Consider the following 15,981-nt stretch of genomic DNA (forward strand, 5'->3'; position numbering starts at 1 on the left):
TTCATCCTACCTAGACACGCACACATACACATATCAAAACCACCAAAAAAAAGTTCCTTCTTATATCCCTATTGTACAACCCCATCTCTTCCCCCTCCATTAATTCGCATTACCATTATTATGTATCATCATGCCTTCATCTCTAGAGTAGAACTCTTTAGACCTTTGTTTTTTTTACAATAGACGGGAACAACATTACTAAATTATATTACTTCTCCTAACTCTGCTCTTATTCAATGCAATGAATCTTTTTGATGTGACTCAAAGTTGTTGTTGTGGCCACCACAGCAACGTCGAATGATAGCGTCTCGTTTCCACCAACAAATATACAATCCTCCAGCCACTACGAATACAATGACGACGATGATAACCGCCACAATCCATTTTTCGAGAGGGCCCTTTGGACGAGTAACAAAAGGACGTGGATCAGAGATGGATGCATAAGGTGGATCATTGACGTTGTCCAAACTCAGCTGATGAGCAACCAATCCTTGAAAGGGGGCATTGTAGTCGAGTGCCACCTCCGTTTGTGCCCAATCACTGCGCTGATCATAGAATTTGTCGTCGTGGTCCGGACCTCCTACTACCGCGCCTAAAAAAGTTCATGATCCCAAAATTAGTCCCAAATAATAGATCACTTACAACCACAATTTATACCATAAAGAACATGTTCTTCTTCGGGAGGAGATGTATCCACTTTGCTGATATCTGTACCGCCCGAAGCTCCCGCGTGGTGTGGATTACGTGGCGAATTCATGTGGATACCACACACATAAGGTGTACGCCTATGATGTAAAAGAAGCATGAATACATGATGTAGCCACTGCTGCTTTCATTTCAAACTTACATGTAGTTGTTACCGAGGACATAGTCAATCTGACTGGTTGCAAATTGCATGTAATCGCTTGATTTGGATGTATCCAGTGAGCTGTAAATCAGGGCAAGAAAGGCCGTATCCATGGCTGGCACCAATGCATTGCTTTCACTTTCATGCTCGCACCATAGCAATCCACCCTTTGTAAATCCACAAACGTCGTTGCCATGGATGATGGCATCCAGATAGTAGATGGCTGAGTCCTTGTATTTGGTATTGTCAGGATCGACTTGGGTTCCCAATACGTAGATAGCACCTGCTGGATCACTCCAATCCATGATATTGATCGGCTGGTATTTGTACAACTTGAATTGATCAAAATAGGCTGATGCCTTATCGCGGTAAGAAGGATTGCCTGATGCTCGGTATAACCATAATGCCGCATACACCAATGGAATCTTGTACCCGCTACTTGTATAGTATTCTTGTGATGCTGAAACCGCTTCTGTATAGAGTTGTTGGGGCATGGCTGTATCCGCAAACGAAAATAATGCCTCGGCATGAGATTGTAACGTGTCGGCATAGTTGGAGTCGTTGAAAAGGTGGCGGAACAAGTAAGATGCCGAAGCGAATGCAGCAGAGGTTTGTGCAGCAATATCAGTACCAGGCGCATCGGATGTGATCGAGTAAGAAGGTCGTTTGTCGGGTATATTGGTATCAGGTCCTTTTTTTATACATGCGTTGCTTATTAGTACAACAAAGCTTGATGATAATGGTATAGGTTTCCTTACCCCAGTAATTGTTGTCGATATCACCATCGCCTACCTATATAAGATAAATGGGCTGGTCAATGCATAAGAACATGTGGTGTTTGCATGAATGTTTACAGGTTCCTTACCTGGACATAGAGAACATTGGGTTCTGGATGGGCTTTGATGAGATAGTCGGTTCCCCAACGAATGGTGTTGCGTAGGTATTCGATTTGCTTGGCTTTGCTGTAACCACCAAACCATTCAATGCCACCCCATGCAAGTAATGTGATCGAATGTGCCAAAGGAAGCGTAAACTTGAGGTAATCACTGCAAGGCGTCGTGGGTTAAAGAAGAGGTATTATCGCTCCGCTGTCAGCACTTACCCAGCGTCATAGTAACCTCCAGTAAGGTCAATCTTGTGGTCACTGCCATCATTGAGTGCTGAATCACTTCGCCTAGCTCATTGCCTCGGCATTAGCAAGTAATCGTGTATGGAGAAGAAGAAGAGATAGCTTTACCAAGGTACTCGATTGTCTGGTGGTAATCTCCCACTCCGCTGTGCTTCGTAAAACCACATTGAATTATTCAACAAAGACGTATAGTATGGGTTGGCATCTTGTTGTTGTTGTTGTCCAAATACGACTATCGTGGTTGACAATGAGAGCAAAGCGAAGAAAAGGAAATGGGTAAAATGAAAGTTGGAATGCATGAAAGAAACGAACAAGAATAAAAAGTAATGGATACCTTTGTCTTTTGAACCATGGATGGCGTCTCTCCTCGTCCTCCCAATTGGGGCATTCCATATGCGAACACATACACATACACACACTCACATAGAACCCCCTCGAATCCTGTTGTAGGCGCATACGAATGGCAGTATTAGACAAATAAAGAGGCTTCCGATATTCCACGTGATGATCTGCATCGATTGGGATCGTTCCTTGTGTATAGAAGAAAGAGACGAAAATGGGAATTGTTGATAGTCGAGTGGCAATAATAGGAGACAAAGATATGAATTGCTTTGTACATGAGAAGAGAAAAAGAGACTTTTTTTTGTTTGTTGAATCGATCAAGAGAGCCTAATTACAAATGAGGGGAAGTAAGGAAAAAAAGGGAGGGAGATGTGAAGTGAGGAGAGAGGAGAGAGGAGATGTGAGGGTTTTTTTTATGGTTGTGGAACCTAGCAACTAGAGAGAGAGATATGTATATAAATGTGTATTGGGGGTGGTAGATATATGCACAATGGGTTGTTTCATCTTTTGGATGCTTTTTGGCCTGCCTTCAAGTGGGATAGACGTCGATCATCGACACGTTGCAAGAAAGCAACCTTTTCCATGTAGCTATGAAGATGATACGATATGAATTTCATTGTCTCCTCTCTCGTTGTATAAATCTTTCTCCTACTTACCCATCCTTGTTCTTGTACTTGAGCTCGTCACGAATACCCTCCTTTTCAACGTAGCCATTCCAATCCAAACGACTCTTTTCAAGTGTATTCATCTTGGGCACCTTGATATTGTATTGTGACACAAGCGCAGATAGTGTTGATTTAGGTCGTACAATGCCAGGTCGACGTGTTGGAGTTCGCGTGTTGTTGGTGCATGTCGACTTTGTGCTGTTGTTGATGGTGCTGGTGGTAGTGGCAATTTTGCCCGTCATCATCGTTGAAGCGCTTTTACTATACAACAACAACAAACAAACAAAGCGTGTGTTAGCTTAGAGGCTATTACTTTTTTTCACTTCACACACACTACACGTACCTCTTTTCCGATGTTGATGACTTGTTATCATTCAATGTAGCAGAAATATCATCCAACGGCTGCTTTGTCGTGTCCTGCACCAATGCTCTCCGTTTGGGTTCTTCCCTTTTGTTCATTTCAGCCCAAATAGCGTCTACGCGTGCTTTGCGCTTGGCTTCTGCATCCAAATCCGTCGCCTCAATCCTATGACAAGTATACCATGAGTCATCCAACACCTACCCAATAAATGAATCTACCTACCTTGTCTTTTTGATAGTCGCAGCATCATCAAAGGAAACTTCTTCCTCTACGTCGCTTGCCTTTCGTTTGGGAATCACAGTCGTCATTTCTACTGGAGTCTTTGGAGACTGGCTGCTGTAATCATCGTCTGATTCCGCGTCAGAGCCATCCTGAGCTGTTGGGAATGTCAATGGCAAGCTTTTTGAGGGAAAGAGAGAGAGAGTTTCGTGTCAAACACATACCATCGGGTGTGTAATCAGAGTCGTTATCAGAATCGTCTTCTTCAGCCCAGTGGTTTATCGGTTTCTCGTTGTTGGTTGCTTTGTTGTCATTCCCGTCGAATTGCACCACAGGGTTCATAGTCAAGCGCGGGTGGTAGAAGAGTAAGGAAAAAAAAAAGACACAGCCGACGACCAGATTTTTTTCCTTTGTTCCATCTCGTTGGCTGTGTCTCCGATGTGTAACGTGTTACACTTGCAACCTGTTGTTGCTATCAGCCAATCAAATCACATCTTTACAAGTGCAATGGTTCACTACCTTATGCAGACATCCCACCATTCTTGTCATCCATCATACTTCATTACAATAAAGCCATCTGTTGATTTGTGTTTCATTCTCTTAATACGCTGCTATCATTGAATTGTATGTAGAAGAGGGGTAGCAATGAATAGCTCTTCTATTATATACAGCTGTAAACAACATCATCCTACATTTGTAAACGACGACAATCCATTATTATAAAGTACCAACAACATCTGCTGGTGTCAAGAGGAGCTGTTTTTCGAGTAGTGAAAAGCATTCGTTGAGTCAAAATGGACGTCTACTGATCAACGTGCATATTCTGCTGCCTCATCGATCATTGTTGTGTTGTCGTCTTACATTCAATTCAACAAACTTAAGATTGTTCATCAGCTATGATGTGTTGATTCCCTTAATGTGAAGCTGCTGCTGATGATTACCTCCTCCATAAACCATTCTCAAAGATGCCAACCCTTCATTCATGTAGTGATTTTTCGACATCCTTGTTGCTGTATCTTAAGGCTTTTATTACATGCATGTGATTCACTAGTATCGGGAAAACGTTATCATACTGCTGATTTCGATACTTCTGGATACGAGAATAGGGGATCTCCATTACTCTAAAGTACCAGCAGCTACTGTAATTTGACATTCTTGGGTTAAATGTTGATTCTGATGATAGGAAAATGCAATTGAAAGAGACCACAATTCACTCACTTGGATCAATGACCTGCCTCTACTATGGCATTAAACGAAGGTGTTATAGATGGATGTTTATAAGAAGACAAGCATTAGAAGTACACAAGAATGTTAACGATTGACCCCATGATAGAGTCTATATATGGTGGACGTAAGTGCGCGCGCGTAATGGTGTTTGTGAGTGTGATGTGTGTACAACAAGACCCTGCGTGTGCTGTGTGCTTCAACCGCTCATATTAGGACATGTGATACAAGGCATTTGCGGGACAAGGTTGTTTCTCTCCGTGCCTGTTGTACCTTTTTTCTCTCTTTCCACACTCCCTCTTTTTTCAACTTTTGTCATCCTGTGGCGATGTTTGGCATTAAGGGGAAAAGCAAACCAAAACGACCTCCAGGTACTGAAGTCCCTCCATCGCCGGCATTACCGCGTCAAGGTAGCGGACATGCCAACATGTCTCAGCAATCATGGAACACGGCAGCTACCAGCTCTACGTCTTCCTCCATGCCCACAAGCAGTCTACCACAAGCATCGCCATCTTACATGTTGGACAGCTATTATCAAGGCAAGTATTGCTTTATTTCACTCGTTGACAAGTCTCCAAAAGTAACGTCTTGTCTACCTGCAGGTGATAATATTTCGATCGCCAGTTCCCGATCTTCTAGCAGAACAGGGTCGCTATCAGTGGGAGACGATACAGGTCGATTCAATGGCATGTCTGAAAAGCAAGTGGAGGATTTATTTGAAAAGATGTTGGTATGTTTTGATGCAAAAAAAAAGAAGAGAGAGATGATGAGTTGATGCTCATGGATTCTATCATAGACACGACGAGGCATCCACGATCAAAATGTACGCAATGCCATGCTTGCATTTCCAACAGAGAAAAAGTGGCTCATGGTGTCTCAAGATATGCAAGCCGAGTCCTCGTTACCAGCACCTTCCATGTCAACAAGCAAGAAAAGCAACAATGATCCAAGAGAAGTGGATAAGAGCACGCCTGAATTCTATATCAAGCAATTCCTCGAACCAGACATGAAAGGTGTCACCCCGCGTTTGGTGGCTCACTTGGCTGTGAGTCTCCGCACCATGCCGCTAAGGTGATTACAACTGTGTGTTGGATTATGCAATCGGGGCTAACATTTGGTTTCACCTTTTAGCTGGGTACGTCAATTTATTGATGCAAGAGGTTTACAAGTGATCACCAACGTCATTGGTATCTTAAACAAAAGGGATACAAAGTAAGTCATCATCTTCAAGGGTATCTAGTGGTATCGTCGTTATTCACAAGAGATGCTTTTTCTAGGACTGAGGAAGATTTGCAGATGGAGGCTGAGATATTGAAATGTTTCAAGTCGTTGATCAACAACAGAGTAAGTAGTGCATTTCCAGGCGATGGAAAGATCAAACTTATATACCTATTTCTTGGTAGTGGGGTGCTCGTGAAGTGGTATCACATCCTGAATGCATCTATCATGTCGTCTTGTCATTGGTGTCACCTCCTATCCAAACAAGAAAGCTTGTGTGCGAGGTCCTTGCATTTTTGTGTCACGTGGATTTACCCAAGGGACAAGAAATCGTTCTCAAAGGATTGGACAAGTTGCGTGAATATGGACGTGAGTTTGGACGATTTGATGCATGGCTCAAGCTTCTCGATGCAACATTGGATGGTCGTGGACGAATGGGAAGTTTGGTGGGTGCGAGTGACGATGTACGACGACTTGGTGGTCAAGGTGCTCCTGATAATCATCTCAGTGACTATGCGGTAAGCAAATGATTTTTGATTTGGGTAAAGGAGTCATTATCTAATTACTTTCTCTATAAAGCTATCCAACATGATGCTGGTGAATTCGTTGATCAGTGTGGTCGAGGATGTCGAAGTACGAGTCCATCTAAGGAACCAAATGAATGCATGCGGATTACAAGCTATCACCGACAAAATGCTTGAATTCAACAACGAGCACCTTGCACGACACATCAGCATCTTTAAGCAAATGAGCGACAATGATTACGAGGAAGTGATTGAGACGCATACCGAAAACATGCTGGAGAACATGAACGATCCACGTGATGTCTTTGAAGCTATCTTGGGACGAGTGGAAGGCACACGAGGCTATGATTTCTTCTTGAGTGCTCTACAACATTTATTGCTGATCCGGGATTCTGGAGACACACAGTAAGTATAACCTTCGAAACTCTATTATGCATTTCGCTTATGGTGGCTGCTATATAGAGTGCGTTATTACCAGTTGCTCGACAATTTGATTACACAAGTGGTGTTGGATCGGAAGGGCTTATCAGCAGAAGACTTTACTGGAGGCTTTGGTTGGTCCGTGGCATCCTTGGTTGATAAGTTTGCCGAACAAGATCAGCTTGCTAAGGCCATTGCAGAAGCTAAGGAAGCTAAGCAAAAGTATGAGCAAGCTATCAAGGAGAAGCAAGATCTTGAGACTGAAATGAATTTGCAAGGAGGTTAGTATATGGATTTGATAAATGGGCTACTAAATCTTACATGTATTATGCTAGATGGTCTTGTCGGCCAACTACGTGAAAAGACCAATTCGCTAGAGGATCTCTTGCGCATGTCACGACATACGATTTCGACTCTGCAACGTAAAATCAAGGATTTGCAACAAGAGTATGATCGCAACATGGCTGCTATGGATAAGCAACTCCGAGATTTATATCTGAAGGCTTCTATTGCCAACGCCAATGATCAGAACGAGCAAGGTGATGAGGATGCTGAACATGCTATTGCACGAAAGGATATGCCACGAGCTTACGACAAAACATGGGCACGTGCTTTGCTTGAAAATCGTCATCCTGAGCTTGATAGCGATGGCAATGAACTCGAGGTATGAAATAGCTGATGAATTTTAACGCTTTCTTCTAACACATTTACCGATTTTTAGGATCTTCCAAAGGCTGAAGGGCTATCGGATAGCTTCAAGGCTTCATTACGTGATCAACTTGGAGGTTCTGGAATACCATCTGGATTCATTATCCCTGGCACTATGCCATTGATCGGTTCCACCAGACGTCGTGGTCGTGGATCAGAGTCAGCTGAGGATACTACCACTACTACTACTACCACCACTACAGCAACAGCGGCAGGAACACAACGTGATGCGGCAATTGAAAAAGAGATCCAAAGCCAAGAGCAGCATACTATGGCACCCAATGTACAGCGCCACGATGCAAGAACACTCGCATCCAATGACAAACCTATTTCAGCACGTGCTGCCGAACTTGAGGAGAGACTCAAGCCAAAGACCACTGATTCGGCGGATGATGATCTTGTTAGTAAGGGCGATGCACAAATACAAACAAGCGCGGGTAGTACAAGTGCACAGACCACGCATAGTGTTGGGGTTTCAACATCTACAGCGACTGAGATATCGACACAAACAGCATCAACGTCTACCGATGGGGCACCATTACATCCATCATCTCAACATCAATCAACAACATCAGCATCCACCTCTAATGGTGACTCGACACAACCTAGCAATAGTTTGGCCGCACAAATTGCTTCCGCGGCAGCACAAAAGCATACAACAGGAAGCACATTGGATGAAAGAGCCGTATCAGATGCAAATCAAGGCACCCATGTATCTTCATCTCAACATCCTGGAAAGACATTTGATAACACCACTGTCACTACAACTGCGAAGCACACTACTATTTCACAGGCAAATGATATACCTCCTCCATCATCAGCCACAGCATCTTTTACTGGATCAACAAACGATTCATCTATTCCACCACCTCCACCACCTCCACCAGTAGCTGCTGTTGGTAACCAGGCAACGGATGCATCAATTCCACCACCACCACCGCCACCACCAGTTACTGTTGTTGGTGGTAACTCAGCAACTTCTGTGCCACCACCACCACCACCGCCACAACCATCATCATCCATTTCAGCATCTACGAATAAAGACAATGCAGGTATACCGCCACCACCTCCACCTCCACCACCTTCAGGTGCTACGGGTATTCCACCACCACCTCCACCACCTCCACCACCAGGATCATCAAATGCTACTGGTACAGCTCCACCACCACCTCCTCCACCACCACCGCCATCATCAGGCTCTACTGGTGCAGCTGCTCCACCACCACCACCTCCACCACCTCCAGGAGGTGCTCCACCACCACCGCCTCCTGTTCCACAAGGACCTACACGTAAACGAATGCGATATCAGCCTGATGTCAAGACACGTGCTTTACAATGGACCAAGATGCATAATCAAATGGTCGGCAAAACAATTTGGGGTACTGAAGATGTGGATGAAATGGCCTTGGAAGACGAGCTGCAAAGCCTTGGTGTGTTTTCATCCATTGAAAACTTGTTTGCACAAAAGGTGATTCAGCGAAAGAAACGAGATCAGCAACCCAAAAAGCAAGAAATTCGTATCCTTGATCCCAACAAAGCACAAAACATCAGTAAGTCAAAACAGCTTGCAAATACAAACATAGATATCTAACAGTGTGCTCTTTAGATATTGCCATCTTGTCACGTCTCAAATATGTCCCCATTGAAACAGTGGTTGCCAAGCTTTTGGCTGTGGATGATAGTTTATTCAAGGAGAACTTGCTCAAGAGTATGCAAGAGTTTGCACCAACCCCCGATGAGACTGGCAAGCTGAATGTCTTTGTCAAGAGTGCATCAGAAGAGGATTTGGAACGGCTATCAAAACCTGACACTTTTTGTTATGAGGTAAAAAAGGGATGATGATGATGGCAGTGGTGGCGGGATATAGGCTAATTTATTTCTTTCCATCAAAGGTGATGAAAATCGATCGTTACAAGGAGCGAGTGGACAACATGCTTTTCAGAGTGACCTTCAATGAGAAACATCAACAACTTAGCCAGGTATGCATAGATGACATGGTATCTACGTCAAACAAGTAGGCTGACATTTGTGTGTTTTAGAACATGGCATCTGTTCTTGATGCTTCCATCGCCGTCAAGGAATCCAAATCATTCAAAGAATTACTCAAGGTATGTGCTTCTCGCATCACCCACTCTATCACAAGTCCACTTATCATTCTTTCACTAGCTTATCCTTACGCTTGGTAACTACATGAACGGTTCCACATTCCAAGGTGGCGCATTTGGTATTCGTATTGCTAGTATCAACAAGGTGAGTGAGAAAATGTGATTCAGTCGTGTAATTTTACTTACATGAATGTTAGCTTGTGGATACCAAATGTACGGATGGATCAAGCACTACTCTCTTGCACTTTTTGGTGGATACGATTGAAGAGAAATTCCCTCGACTTCATGGTTTTCTTGATGATCTTAAAGAGACTGGTCAAGCATGCCGAGGTAAAGCCCGAAGATGTTGTCTTTCTTTTATACACGCACACTCACAATTGACACTTCTCTGTCTTTTTAAGTCACTTTGCAAGATGTGGTCAAAGAATACAATGAGCTGCGGAGTGGATTGCAGAAATTGATTGATGAATTGGATGCTCATTATGGTGATGATTATAAGCCTGAACAAGGTGACAATTTTGCCAAGACCATGGTGGAATTCAGGGACAAGGCATTAGAAAAGTTTGAGGAACTTGAAGTGCGATACACATCCATGGACGTTGCTTACAAGGATGCTGTCTCTTTCTATGGTGAAAATGCAAATGAAATGAAGCCGGATGAATTCTTTGGTATCTTCAAGACGTTTACGTCGAGTTGGGAAGTAAGTATAAGGTACATAGCAACGTAGATATGATCACGTACTCAATCCATTCTTACTAGCGTGCCATGAGTGATAACAAGAATGCACGAAAGAAATTGGAGCAAATGGAACGAGCACGACGTATGGATGAAGAACGACGTGAACGTATTAAAGCACAACGACAACGTGGTGTTGATACCAGTGAAGGTAAATCTATTTTGTGTGCAACTATATACATGTATCCATGGCAACTAAAATACCATGTATAGATAACGGGTCGACTGGTAGTGAGGAGGAGAAGAATCTTATGGACAACTTGCTTGATCGGTTACGAGCGGGTGATTTGGATACGGGCAATAAGCGAGCACGAGGGGCAGCACGTGAACGACGTATGCAACGAAGTGAATCGGTTGCTGTTATGGCTGAGGATCTTCTCAAGAGCATTCAAACGGATCAAGATAGCCCACCTGTACCACGATCTAGACGCTAGACTTGCTTTATTTATCATCCTATTCCCCTTAGTAAATGTGCACTCTTTGTTCTCTCTTAATGATGTGTGCCGCCTAAAACGTGGAGACCCTGCATTGGATCAGCGGCATTGTAAAGAATTCATTCATTAACTTCTTTTTCACGTTCTTTGTTCTATCCATGACAACGGCCAAGGGCTCTACCAGTAGCTCTGTTCAGTCAACGGGAAAAAGCAACAACAACAATGACAACTTGCTAGCGTCTACAGCCAAGGGCGCTTACTATCTCGTGCTGTTACAGTTCTCTTCACGCATGTTGACATTCGGCCTCCATCAGATTGTACTTCGTTATACCACAGCAGAAACACTCGGCATTGCTTCAGTCAAGCTTGAGTTATTATTGTCAACCATTCTCTTTATTTCACGCGAGGGATTTCGATGTGCATTGCTACGAGGTGGAAGCGAGGAGAGTAGTGACAATGACAAGGAGCAGGAGGAGGAAGAGCAAAAGGTCACCAACCTTGCCTATATTCCTACAGCTCTTGGATTGATAACGACGTTGTTGGCATGTGGATACTATCTATCAACCATTGATGATGCGACTTCATTGAAGTATCCTTATTATCGTACCTCCGTGATTCTTTTTGGTGCAGCAGCATTTGCAGAGTTGCTTGTGGAACCTCTTTTTATCCTCGCCATGAATCGGCTGTACTTTTCGTTACGTGTCTCGGTGGAAGGTGTCGCTGTATTGGTTCGATGCTTTATTACATTCGGCATGACACTACTTGGAGCAACATCATCACACAATGCCTATGGTGTACTTGCCTTTGCTGTTGCACAAATGGCATTTGGATTGATCATGATGTTTGGATACTTTGCTTTCTTTTTCAACAAGGTGCGATCACAACAAATGAAGACAAGTGCATTATTCCCACAGAGACTCAAGGCATCGAATGGAAGGTACATGGTTTATGGCACGTGATGCATCTCTTTCTCACACACATATGATGTAGGTTTTATTACTTTGATAAGACGATGCTCAACCTGGCGTCTACATTGACCAAGCAATCTTTGCTCAAACATGTGTTGACGGAAGGAGACAAGATGCTGATCTCTGCTATATGCTCCGATAATGACCAAGGGATCTATGCTTTTGTTGTCAATTATGGTAGGTAGTGTACCATGCTTGCTATTTTGATATACATTAACCACGGGAAATGGTATAGGATCTCTTATTGTGCGTATTTTATTTCAACCGCTTGAAGAAACCACCCGTACGCTCTTTTCAAAGCTTCTCAGTAACGGGGAAAAGAACAAATCCAGTATGCAAACAGCTGCCAATGTGCTCTTGATGACGCTTCGTGGCCATATTTTACTCGGCTTACTTTTTACGTGCTTTGCCACCAACTATACAGCAACATTGATCGATTTACTTGTGGGAAAAGAGTGGTCAGTGCATCGAAATGCTCCAGCAGTGCTGTCAGTGTATTGCATGTATGTGCCAATCATGGGCGTCAATGGCGTGACCGAAGGATTCGTGCAAGCCGTGGCTACCAAAAAGGACTTGTCCCGCTTGAGTTATTACATGATTGGATTTTCGGCATGTTTTATGGTGGCTGGATACTTTTTCATGCACGTATTGGATTTGGGTGCCATTGGTTTGGTCCTCGCCAATATGGTCAACTTGTCTATTCGCATCGCCTACAGCTGGAATTACATCTCGTGCTATTTCGGTGATACGATCCCTCAGCTACGGATACGAAGCTGGTTCCCAAGCAAGCTCACCATGGCGGCTTTTATGGTTGCGTGGGGTGTCACTCGATGGTCCGAGCAAATGGTGGGTTGGGATACGTTACAACAAAAGGCGATCCATATTGGCATTGGTGGATTATGCGCATTGATCGTTGCCGGTATAACGTAAGTGGATTGTTGAATATCGAGAAACATGGATGTTGACCCCCCGTATGTTTCCACCAGGGTCTGGAAGGAAAAGGCGTGGATGCATGACATGAAGCAACTTGCCAGGTCACGCAAAAAGGAGGATTAAGAGTGATCCGATTTGCCGCATTAGCAGTTGTAGTAGAGGATACCAAATGGCTACGTAAAGAAGATGCCATTCTGTACAAATATGCAATTTTTTGACATCAAACATAATAAATGCTGCTATACTGCATTCAGCAATCATCTATACGACTTTCTCTAACAGTGGATCTTTAACATTAGATGTATTTTATTGTTACGCAACGATAATAAAACATGCGCTGCGTTCGACAAACCACTCTTCTTTGAGATCTTTGATCTACGTTAATATCGTTTTCCTGAGATTCGATGCTCGAAATCCTGCTGGCGTATATGGTTGGTCATGCCACCCCATTATTTGATATTCCTGTTTGAAGCATGTGGGTTTCTTACAAGTTGACTATGCATATGGCTGAGGGCATACAGTTGTCCCACGGGCTTTCACAAGATGGCTCACTCCATATGTAAGAGAGTGAACATGGCTAGCGGGGGCTGACGATACACAGGCTTGTAAAAGAGACGACGACGGAAATCGGAAAGGATTCATCCTCTGGTAACACGTGGCTGGTCTGCTGTTTGCAACAGTCATTGATATTGTTTATATGAAGGGAAACAAAAAACTAGTTAGTCCTGGGTTATGTGATATAGGCTGATGATCCATGGTGAGAAAACGGGTTGCGGTTGTACGTCGCTCCCATATGCTGCAACTGAGCTAATTTAGAGCGGTAAGGCTTATAGGTATTGTTTCTGCAACCATCTGCAGCCACTATTTCCCGTTTCCGCTTGCCATGGCAATACATGAAAGAGAACCACAAGAATGTTAATTAACTTTTTATCGACGTTTGTAGACGATGTTGGTTTTCTTGGAACTAGCAGAAGAGAACACACTTTCGAAAGAGAAGGTTTCTTGCAACATCGCCCATTATGGTTATTATGTTACACATGTTGAGGGTCCTCAATCATTCGCTGTCTCTCTCTCCTCCTTCCATCCCACCCCCCTTTTCCATTTCTTATTTTGTATAATAGACACAGATCCATTTGCAGATGCGACCTAAACCTCTCTTTCGCTTTTGCTTCTCTTTTGTATTTCGTTATAACCCCCATACTTTCCTTTAACAACAATACCATGCCAAGTGCACGTTCCTTGTTGCTGTACACTGCTTCAGCATTGTTTATATCCTCCTCCATCGTTTCCGCTATCCCTATTCAACTCCAAAAATCGTTTACAGGCGCAACAATCGCACCATCCACTTTTGTGCAAGACACACTTGCTGAGTACTATGAAGAAATTGTAGATCAAGTCATGGAAGTTGTCAGCGAAAGCATGTATGCATCAGCACCAACAACGTTAATGAGTGCTCGTCACTATCAAATCAAAGACGATGGTAAGTTCATTGAAAAGAGCACACATTGCATAATGGGGTTTTATCTGGGTCTAATCTTTATATCATGTTGCCTTGCCGAAAATAGTCGAGTGCCGTACATCGCTTTCACTGTTAATGCCATCACTCGAAAACCAATTGTCTCAGTTGCGAGCCAACCTTAATTCATCCATACGCCCTCTACTTGTAAATAACTTGCGAGTGGTCGTTCGTGGCCAGGATGCCATGATTGATCTCAACCATCGACTCGCTTATCAACTTGGAACATTGATCCGTGCTGAACAAACAGCTTCGACGATCGTTCGAGAATCTATGGTGGATTCTGCTGCTTTCAATCAATGCGTGGAAATGGATTCTGCTACCGTCATCAATGCCATTCTCAATTCCTTGTTTTCAACTACTTCCACAACAACAGCGTCCAAAGACAACACAATGTCATCATTGCCACCACCCAAAGCAAACGAAGCTGTCAACACACGTCAATGGCTACGTTCCTGGTTCCATGATATTGGTGGTATCCTCGCTATCGAGTTCGACAAGCGTATACACCAAGGTGTAAAGATCGTGCTTGAAAACTACCTAACTGAACAAGCAACCTTGTAAAGAATCATTGTCAAAGCTTCTTGTTGTACATTGAAAAAAGGAACATCCCTTCCAAACGCCGAGTATTGTATTCCCCCCTTCTTCCTTTATTACCAGCTTCCATAGCATGATGATTATTGTCATCCCACTACCTTCTCTTTCCACCGCACTTCTTATTCCCCGCTAGTATTCTCTAACCTTTACACACACACGCTCTCTCTAGTAGCAGTAGTTGTATATAATTCTCGATTGATGTCAGCAGTAACTCCCGCCGTATATTGATAAAATAGCTACCTTACAAGACCTAAATCACAAAGAGGAACGTGTGTTATGACGTTACTGACAAGATCTACATATAAATAGAAAAAGGGGTTGAGTGATATCGAATACAGCCTTTGTTCAAGACACAATGAATCAATCAAATCCCTTCGCTTCCTCTCTTTTTCCTTTATCATAGCATCAAAAGTGGATACAATTCTACATTTACCATATCATAAATCATTCTATGTATAAGGCAATCCATCAAGTCCTAACACACGGCGAGTCCAACACAGGAAGAAGGAAGATCTCTCACATCATAGAATCTTAGAAATGGTTGGCCAACACAATCCCGTATTCGCTAATGTAATCCTTTAATCCAACAACATTCACAAGAGATAGATTGATTGTGAGGTACAAAGAATTGCTCCAAACAGGAAGTCGCATTGATTTGGGAAAGCTTCTATCGTTTGAGCGTACAATGTGAAAAGATGAATGGATGAGATGGCGAATAACATGGATGGCGTGTCAAAACGTCGAGTTGGATGATGATGATGGTTGTAGATAGTTGTCAGGTTGCACAAAGGGTGGTGATCGCTGCCATGGAATCGGATGTAAAGTAGCATAATGGTCCAGGATGATAGCCATGTTGACAATGGATACACCCTCTTTCCACGTATTGTACATATACCAATCCTTTCATTCCACGTACAAAACCATTATTCAGATCCATATCCTTATCCATAAGAATTCGTTTGTATTGAAGCAAGTTGTTGCTACACGTAAATAAAGCTGCTTCTATACAATGGCTATCTGCTGTCCACGTGACAAG

General features: G+C 43.3%; 5 protein-coding genes across 5 annotated transcripts; 3 read left to right on the forward strand and 2 right to left on the reverse strand.

Annotated features, from left to right (window-relative positions):
• Window positions 1-233: 233 nt before the first annotated feature.
• On the reverse strand, window positions 234-2,143 carry O0I10_002266 (uncharacterized protein; the record flags this gene model as incomplete). The annotated part of the gene is made up of 7 exons (XM_058482350.1): window positions 234-592; window positions 658-785; window positions 848-1,538; window positions 1,606-1,639; window positions 1,713-1,893; window positions 1,950-2,021; window positions 2,085-2,143. The coding sequence occupies 7 exons, from the start codon at window positions 2,141-2,143 to the stop codon at window positions 234-236; spliced, it is 1,524 nt and encodes a 507-aa protein (XP_058346848.1).
• A 675-nt stretch (window positions 2,144-2,818) lies between these two features.
• O0I10_002267 (uncharacterized protein) lies at window positions 2,819-3,905 on the reverse strand (the record flags this gene model as incomplete). The annotated part of the gene is made up of 5 exons (XM_058482351.1): window positions 2,819-2,906; window positions 2,975-3,244; window positions 3,327-3,509; window positions 3,567-3,720; window positions 3,788-3,905. 5 exons carry the CDS (start codon window positions 3,903-3,905, stop codon window positions 2,819-2,821), a joined length of 813 nt encoding a protein of 270 aa, XP_058346849.1.
• Window positions 3,906-5,115: 1,210 nt separating this feature from the next.
• Window positions 5,116-10,931, forward strand: O0I10_002268 (uncharacterized protein; the record flags this gene model as incomplete). The annotated part of the gene is made up of 17 exons (XM_058482352.1): window positions 5,116-5,517; window positions 5,584-5,858; window positions 5,919-5,999; window positions 6,065-6,131; window positions 6,191-6,523; window positions 6,585-6,934; window positions 6,992-7,230; window positions 7,285-7,613; window positions 7,671-9,207; window positions 9,264-9,481; window positions 9,550-9,636; window positions 9,697-9,765; window positions 9,824-9,907; window positions 9,960-10,092; window positions 10,164-10,462; window positions 10,522-10,648; window positions 10,711-10,931. 17 exons carry the CDS (start codon window positions 5,116-5,118, stop codon window positions 10,929-10,931), a joined length of 4,851 nt encoding a protein of 1,616 aa, XP_058346850.1.
• Window positions 10,932-11,089: 158 nt separating this feature from the next.
• On the forward strand, window positions 11,090-12,955 carry O0I10_002269 (uncharacterized protein; the record flags this gene model as incomplete). The annotated part of the gene is made up of 4 exons (XM_058482353.1): window positions 11,090-11,868; window positions 11,922-12,076; window positions 12,135-12,825; window positions 12,886-12,955. 4 exons carry the CDS (start codon window positions 11,090-11,092, stop codon window positions 12,953-12,955), a joined length of 1,695 nt encoding a protein of 564 aa, XP_058346851.1.
• Window positions 12,956-14,053: 1,098 nt separating this feature from the next.
• Window positions 14,054-14,912, forward strand: O0I10_002270 (uncharacterized protein; the record flags this gene model as incomplete). Its single annotated transcript, XM_058482354.1, has 2 exons — window positions 14,054-14,312; window positions 14,398-14,912. 2 exons carry the CDS (start codon window positions 14,054-14,056, stop codon window positions 14,910-14,912), a joined length of 774 nt encoding a protein of 257 aa, XP_058346852.1.
• Between the last annotated feature and the right edge of the window lie 1,069 nt (window positions 14,913-15,981).

This window comes from Lichtheimia ornata (assembly GCF_029851405.1).
Source record: "Lichtheimia ornata isolate CBS 291.66 chromosome Unknown scaffold00006, whole genome shotgun sequence".
Classification (NCBI taxonomy): domain Eukaryota; kingdom Fungi; phylum Mucoromycota; class Mucoromycetes; order Mucorales; family Lichtheimiaceae; genus Lichtheimia; species Lichtheimia ornata.